This window comes from Rhodnius prolixus, unplaced genomic scaffold (assembly GCF_049639745.1).
Source record: "Rhodnius prolixus isolate KJV_2025 unplaced genomic scaffold, Rpr scaffold_3, whole genome shotgun sequence".
NCBI classification, from domain to species: domain Eukaryota; kingdom Metazoa; phylum Arthropoda; class Insecta; order Hemiptera; family Reduviidae; genus Rhodnius; species Rhodnius prolixus.
Window position 1 is genome coordinate 46,736,530 of NW_027411603.1, and position 26,292 is coordinate 46,762,821.

General features: G+C 32.8%; 1 protein-coding gene across 9 annotated transcripts in view; it reads left to right on the forward strand.

Moving 5' to 3' along the window:
* LOC141453200 (echinoderm microtubule-associated protein-like 2) overlaps positions 1 to 26,292 on the forward strand; it is an 88,284-nt gene that overhangs the window by 47,293 nt on the left and 14,699 nt on the right. For 8 of the 9 annotated variants that reach the window (XM_074126109.1, XM_074126103.1, XM_074126107.1 and 5 more), the window contains 4 exons: positions 19,928 to 20,098; positions 22,335 to 22,461; positions 22,553 to 22,828; positions 24,513 to 24,584. In XM_074126109.1, coding sequence (XP_073982210.1) covers positions 19,933 to 20,098; positions 22,335 to 22,461; positions 22,553 to 22,828; positions 24,513 to 24,584 — 641 coding nt within the window. In that variant the 5' untranslated portion in view covers positions 19,928 to 19,932. The remainder of the gene's footprint in view (positions 1 to 19,927; positions 20,099 to 22,334; positions 22,462 to 22,552; positions 22,829 to 24,512; positions 24,585 to 26,292) is intronic. The other variant, XM_074126113.1, reaches the window with a different exon arrangement.

The following is a 26,292-nucleotide window of genomic DNA, read 5'->3' on the forward strand; positions in this document are numbered from 1 at the left end:
AAATGAAAAACCAAAATTGTGACTAAAATTGGCAATAATCTTAGTTCCATTTCTTTTTATCAAAATTGTTGAACAAATTAGATGTCTGGGCCATTGTTACGGCACTAACTGAGGCCAAAAAGGTTATATATCTTCCCTACTTCTACAAACCAGTTCTTGAAGAAGGCACCGGTGGTGTCCAAAACATGGAACATTTAAGAACATTTATTTTATTATTTATTTATTTATTTTGTTTTGCCCCTAAGCTGACGATTAAACTATTTATCTGTCAAGATTATTCTCTGTCTAGACTAGACAATTTGTCTGGGGTGTGAGCTCCAAATAATGATAATTGTTGTTTTATCTGTCACGCTAATTTTCTACAGAACAATAACAACAATTTAGATAAAAAACAACTGCAACAAAGTTGATGTGATTTTAGTGTCAGCCGCTCCCTAAAACAAACCGGCATATCGGGGCGTTTTCTATCTTATTTATTATTATCATCATCAGAGAAATAAGGTACGTCCGTACGAGAAATTGCGTGTTATATGGTAATTATGTTGGAGCAAGGACAAAGTTATTTTTTAACATTTTTTTCAAAAATTTTATCAATTGAAGGTAGATAATAATTAAATCTAAAATGGCCAGTAATTTCTTGCATTGTTATGTGAAATGCCCCGACGCTCTCAGGGAAAATCTGGGAAATCTCGTGAAGAGATGAACATGAGTTTACCTTCATTAGAATTTTTTGCTTTATTAACAACTGAGAGGAGAGGGGATAATTCGTGTACAAAATGTCCTTGGAGATGCGATATTAAATAATAAATATTATGAGGGAAAGGATTGGTTCGGTGTTTAGCGTGTTCTGGATTCGAATCCAGCTGCTGGTCCTTAGAGTTTCTCTTCCTAGGAGGTTCTTATAGTCTCCTTTCCGGTGATGAGAGTACTGTCAGTAACAAAAGAACACGTCTAGAGTCATGAGTGCACTTAAAAAAAGCTCCGGGTACTAAAAAACTTGTTGCGATTTACAGTTTGATTAATAATTGTTTTTAATTTGATAAATTGATTGAATAATTGTTACTAAGGCTGGAAACATAGTGGAGCGGCGGCGGTGATAGCGAAGAGCAAAGAGGCGAAAACAAACACAAGTTAGCATATGGGACCGCGCATAGTGGAGAGCAAAGCGAAGATAGAGCAACGCTATCTGTAGAGAGTGTTTGATTTCGCCGCTTTGCTCGCCGCTCCACTATGTTTCCAGTCTTAGGGTACGTTCACAACGGAGCTGTGAGCATAGATGACAGCGAAGATGATAGCAGTGATGCATCAGCGCTTATAGAATAACCTAGTACATTCTTATGTGAGCGTGCACAACGAAGCTTCGACTAGTGACTCATACTCGCTGCTATAACCGAGCATAGATGATAGAATTGAATTTTTCATTTTTCTGCTAGCTGAACTCCTGTATCGGAGCTTCAAAATGGACGTAGAAAAATTATTTAGTGCTCTCTTTACTCATTATTTTTGGTTATTATTTTATTATTTACTTTTAAACAATATTTTGTTTTTTAAATCGTGCTTACATTTATTTTCATGTGTATTTATTTGGTTTTTTTTTTTCAATAAAATCATTACTTACCTAAGAGTAATCACTAGTTTTTCTTCTATGGTTATAGGATTTCCATGACAATTTTTCCAAAGTTTTCTTAATTTTGACCTTATTTTTTCTAAAATATAGTCGAATGTGGGTGGACCCATCCTCACATATTCAAAAAAACGATCCGGGTAATTTCTAAGTTCCTTATATAAATAGTGAAATTCGCCCAAAGTACTTCGTTTTTTATTTATGGGATGTACATGATATTTTCTAAAGCGTTTTTTCTTTAAAATATTCCATTTTGTTGCTGCTGAACATAAAAACTCTTCTTCACTACTCGACATGTTGCATGTATCACAGCTCCGTTGTGCACACTAATCAGCGATTATATTTTACTCTATCAGTTATCATCTCTGCTATCATCTATACTCACAGCTCCATTGTAAACGTACCCTTAGCAGACCTTCATGATTGAATTGCTGTCTGTGCAACAGTCCTATGATATTCTCATTGGTGTCTTCTTCGCCTCCAACGTTTTTTTCAATTCTTTTTTCACTGTTGAACCGTGGACATAGTTTCACGTTCTTCTTGGTTATACAACATTTTGTTGACATTTGATATTGAGCTTTGGTGTAATGAACAAGCGCGGAAGCAATCTGTTTATAATAATCTGAGTTAACATGATTTAGTCGAACTTTTCCAGGCTTTTAATTTTTCTCTAGTTTTTGAGTTTGTACGTCATTTTGGAAATTGCGTAATGTTGTCTGTTTCGATGTTCGCTGAAAACACAAAAATCGAATTTCCTGTAGTTTTTTGATTACACCCATAAATCAAATCATTGGAGATTTTTCAAAGGCAGCCATAATACGTATGACATCATTTGACTCTCATTACAAAACAGTATTACTACATCACCACTTAAACCTAAAAAACCAATAAACACAATGAAATGTAATTAAGGTTTTTAACTCCTTTTATTTAAACAAAAGTGTTGACCAATATTTTATTGAAGATTATTTATTTATTTATCGATGAAATTGTATTGCAAATTGCTCCAATTTTAGCTATTTACAATTAACGGAAGGAAATTGCAAATTAGATCTATTGTTTCTACGTGGCCTCCTTTTTTTAATAAACTAGAATCAACCTAAACTCTTAGCACTTTCCGCCATTTTCGTTTTGTTTGTTTAATCCTTTAGAAGACAAAATTTTTTTATAAATATTTTTTTTATTTATTTATATATTAATTGATCTATTCAGCAGTGAATTAATTTCCGGTGAATATCGTACAACTATTTCCAACCTTGTTTTTTTTTGTTTGCCTTCCGTCTCCAATTTTGGTCGGTACTTAACCTCGAATAACCTGATTGAATTTTTTTGTAACAAATAAGACCTTGAAACATCAAATATCTAAATTATTCAATAAAATCAGTATAGAATTAGAAAATTAAATACGGGTGTAATAAATAAGTCTGTATCTTCATTGTACTTAGCAGCTTTAAACAAAAGTTCAGTTGGAAGGCTGAACTTCTTGGAGTAGCAACAGTACGAGTCTGCTTTGGCACGCACCTATGATACAGATAAAAGATCTTTTCAAATGCAGCTTGTCAATACTGAAGTCACAATACATTCTTTTTTTGGGGCCCTTATCAATAATCTCTTATGAAACGGGCTGTGGCCTATTTTCTCCCTTTTCCTTCCGCTCTATCTTTTTAGCTTCCATGATTTATTGCATATCTAATCTTCCGGTGATCATCAATCATTCAAGGGCCCTCAACGTGGTAAATATTTTACAATCAATGATCAGAGTTAAGATTTACGGACTTTCCTTTTTTACAATCCAGCACCTCACGTGGGAAAAGTTTTATATTTATGCACTTGACACAATCTGGCGAACGTCTTTCCCCCCCCTCACCACAGATTGCCCGGCCGATACAACTTCCTCTTGTTGCGGTTTATGCAGTTTTGACTTGCATTTTTTATAATTTTTTTGAAGCGGAACTTAGCCAGCCAGCTCTCTGTGTTTTAATTTCTCACTTTATATTAAGAACCATATTGTCATCTGCAGCGACTACTTTTCCGTGGCAATTCAATATCGAAAATTTGGTGTGATCGAAAAATAGCCATATCGATAAGTGAACCTTCTGAGATTTCAGAGCCCCCTCCCTTTTCTTCAAACAGTAAAAAGAAAAATAAAACAAGTTAAACCTTTCATGTTTTTTTGTGCACTTTAAGAGCAGTTTGCCGTTTTTCCTTTGGAACAGCTTTGGGTCAGTTTGGTTGCGGTATTTTGTGACATCAGATAATCATCAGTAAACCCTGGCGTTGGTGGGCAAAAACAAGAGTTGATGGACCTGGTTATGATTGTAGGTAATAGTGGGGAAAGTTGTGGTTTTCCCAGGTGGTATATTAACAGTTAATATTTTTCTAGGTAAATTCGATTATTTCGATTATTAATCGATTATTATTTCTCGTATCAATAGTCCATTTCTACCTTATTCTCTCTACTTTGCCTACGTCTACTTCGTCGGCCCTTGTTGCGACCTTGGCCAACATTCAGCTAGAAGCATTCCAGTGGCTAGGTCACAGTCTCTCTCTCTCTCTCTCTCTCTATATATATATATATATATATATATATCTCACCCCTCTCTTACTACTTCTACTGTCCAATTGCTGCTTTACATGCCCTAATTGTGTTGTTCTTCAGGGATGATTCTTCTAAAGTGAAAAGCAAGCGAAATGTTTTGAACGGCAAATCATCTAAAGTGTTCATCAAGATTGACGGATGAACCATAAGAGACATGCTCATCGGTTCGTTCACCTACATCATGATTCATCCAGGGTGAACAGTGTAAACGAAAGCTAAATCAGCTATTTTTATCAATATGGCTGCCACTGAGCTCCTGAAATGGCTTCCCTTTATTTGAGTAGAAAATGTGGTTAGATAATATCTTTGATTTCATCCGCAGTATGTTTCTTGAATTCCTGACTCGTTTCGAACCTCTATCCATAATCAGAGGTAGTTAAATTAGCCACTATACTTGCTGACTAATGCTAGAAGTCGACCTTTCTACACCAAAGTGGAGTAATGTATCCCCCTGCTGAAGGATGAACATCTTTATCCTCTTAAAAGCCAACTATAGTTGTCATGTTTCCCCTCCCCCATCGAGAATGAAAAAGGACATCGCTAGAACCAATTTCGTTCAAGGAAAGTAATTTGATTTTTGAGCTCTGAAGATTTAATAATTATCAGAGAGTATGTTCTCTATCTTCTACATTCCCTTTTACAAGTGTTGGCGCTCGGATAAAAGATCTTGCCTCCATTACCAACCCTCTATCCCCCAGCTATTCTCCCTCTCTGCTCACATATCCTCTGTTCCCACTTTATAACAGCTCTATGCTCTCCCATTCAAGAGGCTTTGCTGTCCTTCTCATTGGGAATGGACCAAAATGGATTCTTCTTATATTGCTGTATCATTTTCTAATCTTCTTACTCGTATCTCGCCGCCGATCAATAATCTCTTCCACTTCTCTCATCCTTACTTTCACAGACTGAACCTTTTCCTCCAGTCTTTCCTCTATAGCCTTGTTCATCTCGGCTTGTCCATGATCGTTCTCTTCCTTTTTCTCTTCATCTTCTATCATGCGAGTAAAGATTCTCTTTTTAAGTAGTTTTTTCCTTTAATCTCTAGAGTATTTCTCACTTCTGTTAAGGCTTAATCAGGGACTGATTTAACTGGACAAGAGAGTTGCCGTTATTTTTCTTTCTAGTTTTTTCCTTTTTTTGGCAATGGCTTTCGCCAAACAGCCAGCATCGTCTTGGTGCTTATCACTAGAATATCACTCACTCTCCATCCTTACTTATAAATACATTCGCTTCACACATTCATCCCTCTACTATATACAACTATTTACATACAAACACACAACTAATGGATGGATCAGTACTCTATATTCCTGCCATCCTTATAGCTTAACCGAAATTAAAATCACGTAATCCTTCTCTAATCATTTTCTTCCATTCATTCTAATCGGCTATAACTTTTAAATACATTCATATTTCATTGCTAGCTCTGCTATAGATTAAAGCACATAGATGTTGGTGGAGAATATTATGTCTTCGTAGCGAAATGGTGCATCTAAATACCTGTATATGTCGTCAAACATTCGTTTCCTTTCCACCACATAACGTGGACATATCATTATTATATGTTCAGAATCCTCCTCCTCATTGCAATTTCTTTCTAGTTATTACTGCGACATAACCGCATTTAAGCAGTACGCAATACTATCCATCATCCAGATTGACCTGCAGTGGCCCTTTAAAAAAATCTTATCATTCATCTTTGTAATATTAAAATGGATTTGTTACTTAAATTTGGTTCCTAATTTTGGAGGGAAATCGGTTAAGCGACATGTTATTAAATAAATTTTGTAGTGTTTGATAATTTTTTCACCTAAATTCATTTTATTACATAAATTGCGGTTAGGAATGTTCAAATGTGGAAAAGGATCTCCTGTTCTTTTGCAAAGTACCGGTGGTTTCCTGGTTTCCGTCCTTGATTGGATAAAGGACTATTATTTTTCTTCTAAAAGTGCCCAGAATCCCAAAATATATATCTGCCATATTCTTGTTTCTGCGATTCATCTATGAAATTTCTCATCTCCATCTTTTCCTTTAATATTTATTTTCAAATTGCCCCATAACCCTTATCCTCATCTCGTACAACCTTCGATTCTCGCAGTTCGCAACTGTCGCCATTCCCAGCTGTTTCTTAAAAAAGAAGTAAGACAATTTCTACCAACCAACTAATACAAATCGCTGAGATTATCTCATGGCCGGAGGTACACCACTGTACATTTCGAAATGTCACCTAGTTGACATTTCACTGTCTACAGGAGGGTTGGAGAAACGGGTGGAGGAGTCAACTGTCTGTTTTTGATTGTGCATTTAAATATTAAAAAGGATTAATGACCTTATTCCCTTTTTAGGTCACATAGTTGGTTAGTGACAGAGCTCTTCTATAGTCTCCTCTTCTTCCGCTAGCAGGGCTTCACTGATTTCCCTTTTGGGCGCAATAACTTTGCAGAATTTAGTAGGTTATTATACGGGAATAGACTTCTTTATGTTACTGGCTGAAATATTGGACGCATTATCACGCACAAAGGTTTTTTTTTAAAAAAAATAATAATAATAATGTGGAAAATGCCAAGGTAATATATTAGTTAGCATAAATTTAAAACAATAAAAGGAAATAGAAGATTTCTTTTAAATTGCATTCTCTTGTAAGATTTCCATAATGTACTTATCTCCCTGTATTTCTACACAGAATAAGTTCTAGGTCTGGGCATGTAAAATTATATGCAACATTAATATAACAATGCTAGAACGGTTCAATGATTTTTTTATTATTATTATTGTAAGTCTTTATTTAATATTGTAACTATTTTGATAAAAATCTTCGTGTTGAAAATGAAATTATTGTAAGGTTGAATAAGAGTTATTACTTTGGGCATCAAAACTGGATCTCTTGGTTCGATATGATTTATGAATTATTTTAAAAGTAATTAAAAAAATTTGCAATATTATCAACAAAAAGTGGTAACAGACATAAAACAACTTTTTTTTTTGCCGGTATACAATTTATTAGTCTCTTTGTAAGAGAAGTTATTGTATATTTTCAAAATTAAATTAGAATTCCTGAATTTTAGGTACCCATAGTAACCAAATGGTTAGTTTGGTCTGTGGTAACCGAATGATATCAGTTTTTAAAAAAAAATCAATTCTGTTAACTTCCGAGTAACCAATTTCGGCAAAACCAACAATATTGCTGCTTAATCTTAGGTTATAGTACCTAAGGGGCCGTACTTAAATTACGTAACGCAATTTAAAGAGCTTTTTAATCCCTCCCCCCCCCCGATGTAACAGATCGTAACAAAATGTCAACCTCCCCTCCCCCCCTAGCCAAATGTACGTAATTTTTTGTTATGGAATATCGTCATTGCATAGTATTTAATTAAAATCAAACATATATTTTTTATTTATTACTTATTTAATTACATTATCACTTAGTATGAAGGTTGGCTATAGTAGAATTTGGCGTGAAAAATATCGTTAGTATTTTTCCATTAATGACCAAAAAATTATAGATTCAATTGGAAAAATTACGTACAAGCATTAAAAAAAACCCTCCCCCGAACCATAACGAATGGTAACAATCGAGCCTTACCCCCCTCCCCCCTTGCGTTCGTTACGTAATTTAAGTACGGCCCCTAAGTGATATGTCAGACTTGAATTTTAAGCAATATTTCATTTTTAAATTAAGTAGACTAAGTTTTGGATTAAGTGGATGCCCAAACTTACAGACCTAATTTTACTCGTAAAAACCTATTTCGTACTGAGGGGACTCCAAAATAAATATTTCCTCGTGCGATTCCAATACTTGATTAGGTCTCACGAGGAGTTATCCAAAAATAATGGATATAGAAAGCTGGCTACCTAAATTTAAAATTTAGTTTGATTTATTTTAATTACAGTATTATTGAGTTGTTTTATTTCATCTGATTTGTTCAACTATTTGAATTTGCAATAAATGTAATAGAATTTAAACTTGTTTATATTTTCTAAAAATGTCAATTTCTTTGCTTTGCTTACGTGGCAGTTTGATACAGGAAGTGAATGAATTATTGCTAAAATTTATTTTCTCTTTCTAAATTAGCAGATTTTTTTTGTTTTGTTTTTTGCCTTGAACATTGAACTAAATTTTAGAATTACGCTTGCAATTTAAAAATAAATGCAATTAGAAAGATTGCGTTATATACAATACCAAAGTTTCCCTGGTTCGGTCTGACTAAAAATGGAGGATTTTCTTGAAAGGAAATTCGTAAACCAGAATGATGCGATTTTATTATAGTGATAGAAATATAGTTGGCACATTAAATTTTGAAAATGACGTAGTGGTGAAAATCATAATTATGAAATTCGGAGTTAGAGCAGCATTTTTGTAATGAGACTCTCTAGAATGTTGTCAGAGAAAGTAACCATACATATGTTTTTTTTAATCAATCATTATTTGAACGACTTTATCTTTGCTGTTATTCACTAGTTAGTGTCTCCATTTATTGTTCCCTCCTTTCTAGCATTTATTATTTTTAGCTGGCTTTTAGATTTATCTTTTAAATTGACTAAATGTTTATAAGGATAAATGTAAAAAAAGAATACAAATCTTTTTCATTTATCCTTAAAAGTAATTTTATAATTGCTTGTCAAAACGGGAAGAAATGGTAAATTATTAATGAAAGCTGTCCGATAAACTAGAGAGACAATGGGGAGGTGTGGAGTATCCACTTTCTTGTTTTGTTTTATTTATTTCTTAATTAATACAAATAGAAAGTTGAAACTTTATTATGCAGAAAAGAAATTGTGCGAGTTATAAATATTTAAATTTTTGGAACAAAAAAATTTATTTTCTTTAAAGTATATTTAAAACTGTTTGTCCCCAAAAAAAGTGCAGTAAAACAGGTTCAATTTTCCCTCCCACTTGTTTATGTTGTAACTGTAAACAATGTACAAACTAGCAAAAGAGATGAGAGATATACGAAATATACGAGTATATGCGCCATATGTGCACTCAGAGACATGAGTGGAGTGAATGACGACCATCCAGTGATGGAAGCCGTTAGTTCGCCAGGTTGGCAAGCTTACACAGCAACCATCCTAGGAGGTCGGCATTATGTGTTGAGATGTTCGCGTGGCCACCGTCGCTTTAGTCTGCGCTGTGGATTTGAAGGAAGTGTTGTGGTAGACATGTTATGGATCAGAGGGTTGTAATGACTGTGTAGATTTGAGTGGAGTTTTGTGTACCGGAGATTGGGGCTATTTCAGAGACGAGAGGAATATTTAGATCAGAATGTATTGTGTGATTATAGACGCATTTCTCTACAATTGGGTAAAGAAATGATTAAAATCGGAACAATAAGAAGGGAGATATAGAAGTTTAAAATTTGAACGATTTCAAAACGATTGCTATACCTCCACAATTTAACCTTCTATATCTCAATAACTATTATCACTAAAACATTGCTATTTATACCAGTTATAGAGTAGTTTTTTGTCTACAATTCGGTAAAGAATTTGTTAAAATCGGAACTATAAGAAGAGAGGTATAGAAAATTTGAAGGATTTGCGAAACCACCAAAATTAACCTTCTATATCTCTAACTATTATCACTAAAACATTGCTATTTATACCAGTTATTGAGTAGACTTTTCTCTACAATTCGCTAAAGAAATCATTAAGCTCGGAACAGTACGAAGAGAGATATAGAGGTTTTTAAATTTGAACAATTTACAAAACCCTTACAATTTAACATTCTATATCTCAATAACTATTATCACTAAAATAAAACATTGCTATTTATACCAGTTATAGAGTAGTCTTTTCTCTACAATTCGTTAAAGAAATCATTAAAATCGGATATATACGTAAGTAGAGAGATATAGAGGTTTAAAATTTGAACGATTTGCAAAACCTCCAAAATTTAAATTTTATTTAAAATAGCCATTGCCAAGGATCTTAATCTCATCTCGCACCAGAAATGCCCAGACAAGAAAAAATAATTAAAAGTTACAAATCAACGTGTTAGAAAAAAATGTAGGAGTTATTTTCGAGAAAAAAAAAAAGAACTCTAAAATAAGACTAGTCCATTTTTTAATGCACTGTTCTGATTATAGAATTTTGTTTTAAGTCGTAATTATAGTAATAAATAAATATAACACCCCGTAATATTTGGTCCGTGCGTTATTTTATGTTTGTGACAATAAACAAGTATTTGTTTTTACGAGTCATCATGACAAGCGCCTAGTTGTACAATTAGATGCACAGCCCGCAATGCTAAGATGTATTGCGGTATTAGGCTAGTACAAGTAATTCCTGGTAGCTATATTAGATTTTATTTAACTTGGTTTTACAAATTTTGTAACGTTGGTGAGAATTCATTATAATCAATATATAATCAATATATTTCACATTTGGAAGAATATTTTGTAAGTTAGCTCCTTGAGAATAGAAGTAAGAGAAAATGGTGTGCTCGTTCACACTCGATTTATTTTCTCTCAAGGTAATATCTACGCCCGTTCAATAGACTAACAAATTTTGGGAATTCGTCCAAAATAGTTGTTTGTTCATTTGTTATTATTAACATTCTTTTTTTAGAATGAAATTTAAGTTTATTCATTCCTTTTGTGATTTTAATGAATGCTATTTAAGTAGCATATTTGTGAGCAAATATTTTCCTTGTGATTGCACACACTGAATGGAATTTCGCTATTAACTTTCAGATAGATTCTTTAAAATTCTTTCTTTATCTTCTTCTGGTGAATTTTACTTCCAAGTGTATTAGTTATCTATGTATCGTTTGGGCATGCCGGTAAGAATGTTGGTTATGTAGCGAACACCAAACTGTGAATTTTTTCGTCTTTTTCTGTACAACTTAAAATTCCCAAATTTTCTTTAAAATATAGAGCATATCCTTTTTATATAAGTGACTGGATTAGGTGACCGCATAGATGTAAAGGTGCTATTTCACTATCTGGGTAATTTTATTAAAAATCAATTAATTTTTTTTTAATTGGCAATAATAAAAGTGGCTAAGCAAAGATTGTCAATGCAACCGTGTGAATGTATGAGGAGTGGGTTGTTGTAGCTTCAGTACCAAGATGAGTCACAGCATCATGTTGCCATAGTATTCAGATTTTCTCACGTACAGCCCAGTCAACGTTTCCCCTACTCCTCCATAATGTCGCATAATAATAGTCCACCTATTTTACTAACACTTTTTTAGCCTTTGTACCATTCTATTCTCTTGTATGTTTAGACTGCTGTGTTGAAGTTGTATTTTGTCTTCGACTTAACAATAACAAAAATTATTGTCCTTCAAAGATTTATCTTCCCAACTACTATCAGATCATTTGTCCAGAATATTCCACCTTGTTTGCTTTTCCGTTGGCCTTGAACCGGGAGGGGTCATTATTTTCGAAAATAATTTTATTAAAAAGTGGCTATTTCCGGGTTGGTTGATTTTTGTTCGAATGTTTTTTTGGTCGGATCAGATTGTCGTACCTAATATTATATTTAAAATTAGTACGATTATCCGTTGTTGAGTTGCGCTGATGACCAAACCAACCAGAAATTATTAGAATGATGATTTATTAATAATAAATTATTAATCAGTGTTGGAGTTAAATTAACTGAACCATATAATATGATGGTTAATATTAGGTTGAAGTGTAATTATTTGTGTGTATGGTCATTAGGTCATGACATTTAGCGATAACTAGATTGGCGGCTTTTGAGTAGCCTATTAGGCATGTATTGTTCATGTCTTATATTATCAGCCGTTATCTAACAGTAAACGCCTTCTAGTCATTTTATCTTAAATGATTATTTACTCCTAATTTGTTGTATGATTATTACGGCTCGTATCCAATTTTGGACATTTAATTTTTGCCGGAAATAAGATTTTAACATTAGAATTCCATTGCGTTAAAAAAAAAAAAAGACTAAGACAAGCAAACCTAATTTAATTATTATTGTAAGTCGTGTGAATCATTTTTGATTAGACTTTTTTAATTAACATTCAACATATGTTTGTTACTATATTTTCCATGATTTCGTGAGTGCATATTTTGTGGTGACATAGTAGTCATATATTTCCTACAGATGGTTTTTATTGACATATTACACACATCTCCTTCTATTGCATAAATTTTTTACTTCCTTATTACAGTTTATCATTGAATATGAAAGTTTTCATTCATACATATCATGTGTCACTTGTGATGAATGAATTTGTAGTATAAAAGGGACTATATTTTATATATCTATAGATGTATTTGATTGATTTTTATACAATAATAATATTTATATACTTCATTTCTGTCGCTTATTAGAAAAGGACAGTATTTTGATCGAGTTAAAATTTCAAAATTTAATTTTGAAATTGAAATGAAAAGAAAAACCAAAAGTCTTTAAAAAAAAAATAATAATTTTTATAAAATTTTGTTTCCGTTTACACTCGTAAGAGGCTAACGATTATTTGTTTACTTATTCCATATTCAATTACTGAGCAGTATAGGTGGCTCTTAGAAGTATTCTCTCATTGGTGCCATTTTTAAGGACCAGAAAAATTGCTTCAGTAAAAACCGCTGTATGGGTTTTAGCGATAACGGTATCAAAACGGGAATACCATAAATAAAACTTACCGAGAGATGATACTTCGTTTTTTTCGATCTTCTGTTCATAAACTTACTTACAGAAGAATAAAAAACTTTGGGGGCGTGTGGTTAAAACTAAAGCCAACTAAGTTTGCTTCAAAATAAACTTTTTTTTTATTTGTTACCCACTATTCCACTGTTTCTATCGCCTTTTCTCTTGCTTTCTCGAAGAAAGTAAAGTTGGAACAATTCAGATCGTCAGAAGTTTGTTTATTGCTTCTTCTTTTCTTTTTTTTTTTTGGAGTGTAAAACAAATAAGGAAATTCTTTAAAAAATATTTTGTTGAGAAAATTGATTAGATTTCTGTATATATCTACTATCTTTATTTATTTATCTTTTTTGAATTTAATATGCGTCAACATCTGAGGTCATTGACGCCCGGAGCTCTGCTGGACCGTGTTCTCTCGTTACAGACAAAACAGTCTCATCACCGGACAGTGAGCAGTTGAAAACTTCTAGAAAGAGAAAAATGTAAGAAACAAAACCTGGGATCTTTTTTCATGAGAATCTAGTGCGCTAACCATATTTCTAATCTGGTTGAAAAAGGTGTTGAAGTTTTAAGTGGCCATATTTCTCTCTTTAAATCAAACACACATTCCTGGCTGAACAATTAAAAATAAAAATAAAAAAAAGACGAATTTATTCAGTCAATAACTTATAGAAATATGTCTAATCGATTATTTACACATAGAAGGACATGCAGCATATTAAAGGTTAATCGAAAAATATTTTATTATTAAACTAACCCTAAGGCGCCACAAAATCAAGGTCCTGGCATAAATGGCAGTTTTTTTTTTTATGGGAACACGTGGTCTTAATATTGTAACCTTCTTTCTGTTGTTTTACACAATTAAACTTTATTGATATCATAATTTTCTTGTTTTAAGGGCATTTCAGGGCGTGGTTAGAGGAGACATTTTCTTTTTTAAGTGCTCTTTTATTGTGTAAAGTTTGTCTACAATTTTTAAAAGTTATATAATCATTATTAAATATGTTTTAAAATTTTAAAACGGAAGTAAAGATAGAATGTTTAAAACTTGCAGTAAGAGAAGTTTTCGTGTAAAGTGACCATACCAGATTGCTTTTCATAAAAAATTGATTTTTAGTCGATTTTCGTGCGCGTGTCCTGTCCCACACGCTATCTGTGAATGAGCCATTACTTTATTAAAGTATAAAGTGGCAAACGTAGTATATTTATAGGGAAGGTAATGAAATGTTTTCCCTAAAAAATTTGGCTGTTTTGACTGGAGGATGATTAAATGTCCGCTCGGAGGCATCAAAATAGCATTTCAGAATGATGCGCATCATCTATTATTTAAGCTAGATTTCGGTTTAGTTAAGCTTGCTGAAAACGATTTCCTACCATCTTTCTCCTATTTTCCACAGTGAGAAATGAAATACAAATCAATGAATAGATATAGAAGGAACGGAATGCTGTCAGATTGTAATAATAATAATTATACAAGATAATAGTAAAATTGTGGTCAATAGGGTCCTTTCAGTTCAGAATACAAAGTATATGGTTTACTGTAAAGACCTGGAATTATCTACGCGTTTTTTGTTTTTGTTTTGTTTTGGTGTGTTTCTAATACCACCTAAATGGCCCTAACAATTAGGCCCGGAGAATCGAACTGAATATCGCGTGCCTAACAGCAAGCTAGTGGCCATAGTTTGATCAGACACTTCGAGCCACCTTGGCGCCACAGTTTTGGTTCTCCTTATTTGTGGAAAGGGGGAACATTTTATGGAAAAATAGTTAATTCGGATTGTTTAAAAAAAAAAACAAAATCCCTGGTCTAATGTCTCGGATGCAGTTCATTATACGATTATGTTACATTTATTTAGTCTCAAACGATAAAATTGCGAATTGGAAGAGTGACTGTACAGTTTTATTGCAATCTTCAAGATTCTCCCTTAAGTGTTTCATTTGATCTTAGGCACAATGTTCCTTTTGTTTCTCACTAGAAACTTTGTTCAGAGAACATTGATTTTTGTGGGTTCATTGAGGGGAGCTAGCACATCAAACTTCATTCATAAATCCGTGAACAAGTAGAACAAAAAAAAATTGTTCTTTCACAATTTAAATTCAAATTAATTAATTTAACATTTAGCTCTTGAATCTAGTACAAAAATCCAACTGGATTTGTACCATTAATCTGGTTTTACAAAAAAATTTAAATTAATTCTAGGTTAATAATTGAAAATTTTAACTCAATCAAGCTTTCTCGTTATGATGCGATGATTTAGCTTAGTTTTAAGCGTTCCAGAATTCTAATAACCATCCTGAAAACGTTGCCGTATAAGCTCCCCTAGGTATAAAATCATTCTTGGCAAAGGAAGAAATCAATATTTGACACGACTAAACTTGGATCTCTTCATGTGGAAGAGAGGTGTGTGGCAGGTTAGGTTACTTTGCCTGTATTAATGGTTACTTAAAACTTAAAAAGTTTCCATTGAGTGAATTGTTAAAATACTCAATAATTCTCCTATTCCAATAATAGAATATCTAATGATTACTCCATAAAAGTAATAAGATTTTTTTTTTTACTAAAGAGAACATGATTCCTGACGTTAGAAGGAAGGAAAGGAAGGAAAAACCTGCAGCTAGTGTAGAAAGTTAGAGAAGGATATGATGGAAGTCTTTTGTGTCTGTAGGGTATAGAAGGATCTGGAGGAGGGACGCGGGATGACCGTCTAGGATGGAAAAGAGTTTCAGCAGACGATTTTGGGTATAAGAGTGTATGGAGATAATGGATGCAGTCTCGTGGAGAGAGTCAATTTTAGTACGTCGTGGAGAGTCTGTCGCAAGCCTGAGAAATTTGTTCTGTGTTGTCCTGGAGTTTCTTGATGTTACTAACTACAAGTCAGGTTCTAGGCGGAGCAGGCGTAACATTGTGCATGGTGACCACTTTGTAGATAGAGGAGGAGTTTGTTGGGCACAGTCGTTTTTGAGTCACGTGATAGTAAACGAAATAGTAATTGTGTAGTCAGTTTACCTGAATTCACTTTATCCTGAACGTGTGCAGTGAAAGTGAGTTTGCTGTCCAAAGTTAGGCCTAGGTACTTGGCTTGGCGTGGTTAGACCACGGGATCAGAAAATTGTTTTGTTTAATTTGTCGGTTAAGAAAAGGTCTACGTTTGGTAAGGAGTATGGCGTTTATTTAGTTAGTCTGTCCATTGCAAAAGTAAGTCAGTTGATGATGGTAGAGATTCTCCAGGTATAAAGCCACGTCATCAGCGTACTAGGCTTTGGTTGACATGAGGAGGTTTGGGGAGAGGAGTTTATGTAAGTGATGAACAGGATAGGACCTAGGATAGATCCTGACGTCAGGAATCTCTCAAGCGCGTTTCGGCATTTAAACGAAGAAGTTCCTTTAACCATTATTATTCCTTCATTCTATCAGCGATGAATTTACTGGAGCGATGAGAAATAAAGATGAATTATTTTATGTGCTCTACATTCCTGGTTAAATGATTGAGGTTAGAACCAAAATTTTGTCTGGCTTCCACGTATATGCACAAAATGTGGTCGCTGAAAATGCTTCATATGACCTGTCTGTGTAGAAAATGTTACTAACGGACTAAAGTTTTAATGTAATCATGGTTATAAATAGTGATGCTGTGTGGTTAAAATCCTGTCTCTGGGAGTTCATAAATAATAATTTGTATGGAACATTCCTGTGGCCGTACCAACTTCACTTTTTAAACTAGAATTTATGTTTAAAAAAAAGTCATGGTTGGTTAATTAATATTTCGTACATCTCTAAATAGACTTAATTATCTCTTAGAGACAACTGCAGTTTTACTATCTCTTACTACTGGAAGAAAAAGCTTTACAATTCAGGGGCAAATTGAAGCTTTACAACCTTCCCAAGTAAAAACGAGGTTTGTAAGAAAGAGGTGCCCTATATGTAAAAAAGTAAGTGTAATAAATGAAAAGTCGATCTTAAAGAAACATCTGGAGGAGCGCTTTAAGATTGTATTGGATGTTAGAAATCATTCTCATGTTGTGATGCTGGGGACCTGTAAAGGTGCGTGAAAAAAGGGGCTTCACTTCTTCCAGTACCCCACTGTCGGTGACATGTGGAGTAATGTTAAACTGGAGTGGCATGTACTAACAAAAGAAAACAGAGTCACCGTTATCTTGGGATAATGCAGAGAAATTTTAGTTGATCAATTCTCATCAATAAAATCTTATGATTAAATTGAAGATAAATTATTTGGGCATTGTATGACTATATCTTGGGTTATTATTTGATCGTGAACAGGCTAGACTTAAGAATTTATTATTGGCTCATGACTAAATACTGACGGAAGCAGGGTTTCGCAACGGATGTCGTATTTCCTTTGGTTTAAGGTGTACAGTGTTCTATCAAAATTAAATCAACAAAAGAAATCTTTATTATTTCCTAAGCACGGAATTAGCAGCTGCCTTCGGCATGAATTTCATTCCAAAAAAAAAATGAATCTTTTTGTAGATTCATGGAGACATACTTACTCTTAGTTTTCATCTTTAAATTTCATTTAATGAACTCCAAATTCAAACCGCAATAGAAATATCTGCCTTGATTCGCACGAAATATTTCGTAAATTATACTCTATGCAAATTTAGAGTACAGCAAGATTGAAAATGAAAAAAACATATTTTGATGGTGACTAGTTTTAAATGTTAGGTTGTACTTTCTACTTTTAGAGAAGATTTTTAATACCTTAACGGTTAGTTAAAGAATCATATTATTTTTGTAAATTAAATTCATTAAAAAAACAACTTTCTGCAGGTATTTCTGATCCCAATTTCATTCTTTTAAGGTAATTTTGCCTAAATATTCTTGAATTTTGGATGCAAATAGACAATTTTTTGAAAAGTAAATAATAGAATAAACTTTATTTAAATAATATATAACTTAGAAGATAAGGCGTTTCAGTTAAAACACAATCACCTTCTAAAACTCATCATTTTAAGGCATAAAATTAAGAGTTGTTTTCTTAGTTCGTAAGTTATCCACTAGAGCCCACTACTGACTGATGTGACTATTGCTACCTTCTCCAGTGTTCACTTAAAGAAATAAATAATATTGTTGATTTGTTTTGCGTTTTCTTGGGCATTTTTTCATTTATTTATTTAGTTATTTTCATCTGTAAAGTAGTTAGCAATCATTATTGGCAGATAACCAACAAACTTTTACCATTGTGTGATTTTAATGTTTCAATTTAAAACAAATACGACAGTTATGAACTTTCACATCTTATTTTTTAAAACATCTTTTGCAATTATGCCTGGCCGTGAAACTCACACAGGTATTTGTTTTAAAAATAGAGTTGACAGCATTGTAATTAAGCAAAATTATCTTTGCTTTCATTCACCTTCCACTGCAAATACATTTCTAAACAATTTCATTGATTTAAAGTGTTTTTCATTTTATGAGTTATTCCAAGTATATCTGAAAATGAAATATTGATAGGATGTTTATGTGAACTGTTACGAGATTTCAGAATATGGTGTTTGTATAGGCAGAAGATGAGAAAATATTCCCTAGGCTCATTATTTGTGGGTGTTGATGCTATTAAAGTTTAGAAGAGAAAGTCAATTGAGTTGTGGTTGTGGTCCGGGTAAAGGAAATTAGTGATGCTGAGGATAACCTATTATTACTTAATTTGGCACAAGATGATTAATTGGAGGTCGGTCATAAAGGTGAAGTAACATTTTTTTTTTTTTCATTGTCATTGAAGTCTTGAAAAACTTCTATTCAATAATAGGAAACTTATGTCCCTGTGCACGGTACTAACTTATAATTGGAGTTTTTAGTTCAGAAATAGTTTCGGTTCGTTAAAAGTTTGTCACTCGACGATCAAAGGTGCTCAGCTTCCGCTTTAATGCAAGGACTAATTTTCCACAACTTATAGTTTAACATTTATTCAAAAATAAGTTGTCTTAAATTGCTTTTGCCTTTTGAATGTTTTTCTATTCTAGAAGCCTCTACCCTTCACATAACAGGTAATGAAGAAAATACTGTCCGGAGGCTGCAAATCTCACCCACTTTCTGCGTGCTTTGTGTGTCGGTAAACAAGATAACTTAAAATCGCAGGATTTTATTATTGCTTGTTCTAAATTCTGATCACTCGATTTTTGGAACATTTTGTGGGTAAGTTGAAGGTGTTAACGAATCATTTACAACTTCCTTGTTCTTAGCCTTGCGTTTTCCTATTAACTTTGTTGAAATTAATTTTGCTCTGGGTATAAAAAAAAAAATGAAATTAATAAACTGTCGATGTACATTTCCTTTTTCCCCCCAAAAAAAGACTTTCAAAAAGTTTTATTTCCGGTGGAAATCCAAAGTAGTTGAATCTATACGAAGGTAACGAGGGTTTTAATAAGAGTAAGTTAAAGAAGTGCTTAATCAAACTTCTCTTCGCTGATTAGAATGTTCTCATTTGTGTGTTGTGATGTATTCTGAGTGGAGTCCGTTAGTTGAGTTTGAGTTAATGTTATCCTTGCGTGTCGAATATCAGACCGCTATCTTATCTGCAAATCTGTTTGACCTTGCCCTTTAGTTACGAATTAGACATTTAGCAAACTAATTTGACAGGTCCACAGGTTGAATTTATTTAGGAAATAGGCCTTTATTGAAAACTGTTGCCTCTTTTTCTTCTGTTTATTTTATTTTTTCATTTATCCTTAATTCTAAATCATTTAAATTTTCTTTTAATTCATTCATATAAAAATTAGTGAAAAACCCGCAAAATTCAGTTTATTTCTAATGATTATTGTAGAAAATGTTCATTCATCAAGGATGAACGTTTACCTATCTAATTAATCTCAGTTTGTTCTAAACGACGATTTGTGTCCGTGACTTGAGTCTTAAGCGTTACAATTTGTAGTTAAAGCGTGCATCATCTGTAAGTAATGTTTGTTTAATAAAAAATGTATTAATACTAACTATTCATTTTGCTGTTAGTGTTAAAAAAATTAACTTTTGAACACTCAATGACTCTATTCTAATATTACAATATTGCTTTTAAAAATACATTTATAAGGATGTAAATAAATATATTAATTTGTTTGTATGTTTGTTATAGATGACATGCTGGAAACAGAACAGGAGTCAGTACGTGAAAGAGTTTGCGATCTCGAGAAAAAGGTTTTAGAGCAAGGAGATGAAATCGTTTGTCTGAGATCAACGTTGGCCGATGTACTGAGGCGATTGGCACAATTAGAAGGAACTCGTAACGCTCCTACATCCCTCAGAGGTTCGTATTTATTTAGAGGTGGTTGAGTGAGTCAAGTTGGTGGTCTTATTGTTCCTGGAATTAGGAATAGCCCCTCTTGGTCTCACCCAATGTCCTCTCAAGATATTGTGAATTATAGATACACAGTATATCGATGGTTTTCCTACGACCTAACTCTAAACCTAAAGATATTGCTCAGCCAAGAAGACCTATTTGCGTGATTTTACTCAGCGTCTAATCAGACGCACACTGGAAGTTATTCGCCATTATCATTGGCAGCCGCTTAAATTCTCCTCACATTTTAATACTCAAAAGAAATATCAAGCCTTGGACCAGCGTTAAAACCCTTCGGCACCATCCCTTTTTCTTTCTTGGACCCATCCGTGCCCTGTATAGGGTCGCCCGACAGTAAATCCACTCTATCCGAAATGAGAACTTGACTCATTGAGTCGTAGGCCCTCTTTCCTCTTCACCTTCGCCTTTCAGATGCTCCTCAATGTCTGGTACTGATAAAAGCTTGCCCTTTCTGCTAGCTAGTTACCACGACCATGAGTTACCCTTTGATGGACAATAATTTTCAATTTAATAAATCGTCTAATTCAACATCACCGTATGTTGAAATAAATGTGTATTGAGTGAATATAGTTTGAAACTAGTTAGGCTAGTTATTCGTTAAATATCATTTAACGAAGGTTGAATAATTAGTACTTATTGAAGAAATAAGAATAAAAATAAGAAACCCGTATTTTATTGGAAAAGTTATTTTATTACTTAATTGCTATAATAATAAAAAAAGTAGTGATTAGGTTTAAAGTGTTCCTTAGCCACATAATAAAGAGAAATTCAATAAATTTTATTATTCAACTTCAATATATTGTAGATGTTTATTGAAGTCTTCAAAATTTGAGGTCCCCTAACTTCGAAAAATATTTTTTGTTTCTCTCTATCTCCTACAAATTAAGGGAACCCAGATTGCTGTGGGAAAATACAATTGATACAAAATGTAGTGATAGGATTTGTAATGCTAATTATTATGCCAGTTCCATGAGGGAATTGTTTCACAATTATCAGCCTTTTCTTACACAATCTCTTCATACCGTTACAATAGCTGATGGTGAGAATGTTAATGCTTCTGGTAGATGCGATACGCAACTAACTGGAGGTAAAAACATTTATAGTAAATGTGAGAAGGTTATCTTTATCTTGACTGATGTTTAGTATCATCATCACACGTATCATCTGTAAAAAGAAGTTCACTCTCTGTTTTTAGAAACTCAAAATTGATAACCAAAACGGAATTCAGCCACTTACTTGGAAATAAATGGAAAAAAATAATATCGGTGGAGGCAAGCAACAAAACCAGCTGCCCTAATTCATTATTAAACTTAAATCCAGTTACACCTCGAAAATCTTATTTGTACGAAAAATTTTTTGAAATTCATTATAAAGTGGTTCTATAGATTTTCTTCAAATAATTATTTATATACTTGATTTATATTATTGTAACGTACAAATTGTATGGCGACGTCCACAATGTTGTCAGTACATCACTGCAGTGCTAATTGGTCCTGGAATTTAGCATGAGAAATTTGAGTAAAGTGCTTGCATTGCTTCCATTCATTATTCCTAATTTGACATAGCTGGACGTAGAGCCCACCTTAAAAAGTATAATTTTTTTCATAGAGCTAATGAGGCTGCACATTACGCTTAAATGATACTTCAAAGGGAAGCTTAACACCATCTTTCACCTAGCATTGCTTTAAACAAAAGGTGTGCCTTGGAAAATATTACTAAGAATAAAATTTGTAAGTCTACATGGTTACGATTGGCGTTTGAATTGTAAAGAAAGTGTTAAGTGTAGTTTTTGAGAAAATTGTTAATAAACTGAAAAACCTCTTCCGATTTTTTTAACTTTCCACGATTATCAAATTTTATTTGTGCTGCCCAGTCACTCAGTAAATTGTTTTGTGGGGATCTCAATGTGGTTAAAATCCAAAATTTTCAAAACTCAATACATTTTTACAATAGCTACTCATTATATTTATTCGTACATTGTGAACTTCCTTAATTGTGGCATTAACGTCATCAAATTACTAAATCAAAAAACCGCTGCTTAAATCTGAGTTATAAAAGTGTACTAAGTACTTTCGATACTGAAAAGAAAAATAAAGGGCACGTTATTCTAACAATTGTCTCTTTTATTCCTGATTCATGTTTTACATTAAAATTAATTAATTTTTGTTTAATTATTTTGCAGTAACCCAAAACAACCATGCCAGTTTACAGAGCGGTAGTCTAAGGTATAGAAGTACAAACAATAGTCCTGAAAGTAGAGAAGCCGTGAGGAGAGTACAAAGTTGTACTCCAACTTCATTGCCGCAAAGGTGAATTTACAATTATTACTTATTTCATTCTGTCAATAATTACTGGCTAGGGCTCGCAAGTTTTTTAAATATTTTGTTTTGTTTTAAATAGGAGAGGTGTACATTACCAGTCAACAGGATCCCTCCATTCAGATTCGCCGAGTTCAAGTTCCGTCTCTCCGCCACCAACACCAGTCCCCAGAGGTGGTAATCCGACCACAAATGGGGGCTATCATCATCATCATCATCATCATATTTACCAGACAGGAACACCAGTTACCAATGGAAGTAGTAGCGGTCGAGGAAATTTGACTAAAAGATGGTCATCCACTGGTGATTTTCAAAATCATCATCCTTCGACGCCAGTAACGCCTACACACTCTTCTAGGTAATAATTAAAATGTTAGAAGAATGAAAATTTTTTTTAAAAAAAATAGGACTAATTGCTCTTCAAACAACTACGAAAAATTCTGGTCCTGTCTCAGGTTACCATTTTCTATTACGGTACTAGATGTAGTTAGAAAAAGTGGTCCTTTATGGCCCAAATAAAAAGGATTAAGAACATAGGCTAAGTCGACATGGTCTCTTATCCAAGTTGGGTCGAGACTTGTGCGCAAATTACTGGCGGAACCTCGAGGATTAAACCTTAAGGCTGTGGCTAACCGAATGGATTTGTAAGTAATATGCTGGAAAACTACAAGAACCGTCGGCTGAGCCTGGTTCCGTTGAGAGAAAACTATATAGATATCGCAAAGTTCCCTGAAATATTTTCCGATGAAACGCAAAATTATTCTAAACACAACGATGATATTAAGATCTTAATAATATTTGTTTTTCAACCTTTCTTTTATTAGAATTACAAAAATAAGAGGTATTTTTGCAAAATACCCTGTTGTCATTGATTTTTCTGCGTAGAAAGTGTCGCTCTGAGCGGAGACATTGTGAACTGTTGAAGATTAAGTGCTTTTGAAAGAATATTCTACTTTTAATTTTATAGTTTTTTAAGTATTTTTACTATAATTTATTTCATTTATTCTAATCTGGGCAATTTTATTAAATGTGTCTTTCATTTAAATTTAATATATTTTCTTTAAATAATGAAAAATTTACTGTGAATTTTTTTTGAATGTCTTAAAACAAACTATGAACGGATACCTGTTTGAAAAACAAAAAATATTAAGAAAGAATACATTATCTTCAGTAGGTCATAAGTATAAATAGGCATGATGTTACAAAGTAAAACTTAATGACGTTATAATACTAAAATGTCATACTTAAGTAGTAGATCATTTTTTATATTAAGTTCTAGAGGATACTTTTAATAATTCTTCTTTACAAAACGGCACAGCAAATCTTATTTTTAGTATTGATTAAGAGAACTTCTGTTTTTAAAAGCTTTGCAGATGTAGGACTTCGTTAAAAGATCCACTTTCGCCATTTCTAATTTACTGGAATAATATGATTCAATGAGTCGATTATTCAGGGAGGAGTAATATTAAATACGAGGTATGTTCAAAAAATAAGGAAGAGACCCATGAAAGGACGGAGATTTGCGACGATTGAGGAGATAAAAACCGAATCGCTGAGAGAGCGCAAGGACATACCAAAAAGTGCATATCAGAACTGTTCCGAGGATTGGAAAAAACGCTGGCACATATGTATTATATCTGAGGGGGACTACTTTGAAGGAGACAAAATAAAAATCGATGAATAAATAAATATTTTTTAAGAAAAATGAAAATTCACCTTATTTTTTGAACACACCTCGTACATCTACATCTAGAGCTCAAAAACACTTCTTTTTTTTTGCATGATTATATCCAAAATATGTTAATAGTTCAATGTTCTCGTTTATTTATTTAATTTTTCAAATTAAGCATGATAGATGCAAACACAATTGAGATGAGCACTTTTCTTTTTTTTTTTGTTAGGTAGCATGAATTAGTTTTTATTTATCTTATTATTAGTTGTATTTTTAAAAAAATATATTTTTTTGTTGTAAAGTTAGCGTTTAGGAATGTTTTGTTTTATGTTTGTTTGATATGTTGTCGTTTTGTTAACCAATTCTATAGGCTGACAGCAAAATCACTGTTCAATTTGCACATGCGACCACAACAGAACAACGGTCCCGTACTCAAGCATGGGTTAGTAGCACTTCTTTTTTTTTAATTATTCACACTTACTTTAAAATCCTGCCTTCGTCAACCGTTTCGATTCCCATCCCTCTGTTGTTTAGTGCTTTTCTCCTGCTAATTCTCTAATCACGTTAAAATCTTCTCCACGATTATGACTTGCTGAAAAATTGTACTAGCTCTTCTAACTGAAATTTACATTCAAATTAAACGGTCTTATCCTTAAATCTTATCCCGATTCAAAATTTATTCCTTGAATTTTGTAATTTATGATCTGTCAAAAAAAAAAAATGAAATAAGTCAGATTGCAATTCGTGACTTTCTTTTCCAATTGTCAAGGATACATTTTGAAGGCCATTTTTTGAACTTCACAAAATATTTAATTGTAACTAACATTATATAGCTTATAGTGTAACCGCACATAACACCCAAATGATTTAATTGAAAAGACCTCCCATTCAACTTTAATACTGTCCTTAAAGAGTTATAGATCTAAATGTTCGTGGCGTAAATAATATATAGAATGTAGTGAAAAATTTCACTTTTCAGAAAAATTAATATACTCCAGTGAACCTTTATTTTTTATTTCATTTAAAAAATAAATAAATAATGAAAAAATAATGTGTTCTTTTTCGAATTAGAATTATCCATTTAATAGAAGATTTATTTACTGCATCTCTAAGTTAGTTGTCATTCATATTACCCACTTAAAGAAATCACAATCAGATGTATTACTTCATACTTTTTATTTATCCCAGTTAAGCCTTGCTTTCCTTGTGCGTAGGTTTACAACGCCAAGTCTATGTATTTATAAGATGTTTTATATAAGGTTTATAAAACTTTTTACCACGTTATCACTCAAATTTTATTGACATTATTTACGCCTACTGCGAAAATTGACGTGCAAAAGCTGTAAAATTGTATTTTATTTATACACTTATTTTATTTTTTCTTGGTGTATTTGGTAATGGTTCTTGAGTGGATCGTAGAACTTTGATCTGGCCGCCTGCAAGACTCGACAATGTAATATCATCAAAAAGTGGAATTCTAGTCCAGCTCTACTTATTTTTTTATATTACTATTCGAAAATTAGAATATTTGTTTCCCCGATTTCATAAGCATGGATGGCATATAACTGAATTAGAAGTTGTAAGCCCTTAACAATTTTAAAAATTATATTTTATTTTTCAATATTAATATTTTCAATAATATATTTATTATTATTTATTTATTTTCTATAAATAAATGCATGTTCATTTTTTGATGTGTATTGCTTGTGCACTGTTAGAGTGTTAAAACAGTTTGTTCGTCAGATCATAATAATTTTGCACAAGATAACACAAAAGTAGTATCAAAGAATGATAGATTTTTGTTTCATTTAATTTGAGACGCCTCAGCATCTAAGGCCAGAGATTTATCTTTACCTTTTGAGACAATTCATTAAATTTTAAATATTAGTTCAACATTCTTATTGACTTCCTCTTATTAGACGCTTACAAAAAGATGACTTGCAATTGAATTGAGATTTTTAGCTTTTTAATTTTAATCTAAACAAGATGGCAAATAATCTTAAATCCCAAAAAATGTAGGACTCAAATATTCACCTTAAGAAGTCAATTAAACCACCGAAGTTGTTCATTCGTAACCAGTTAGTAACCTTGGACGCAAAAAAGAGGAAGCTGTAAAGAATTTAGATACTTAGACCTACAACTATACTAAC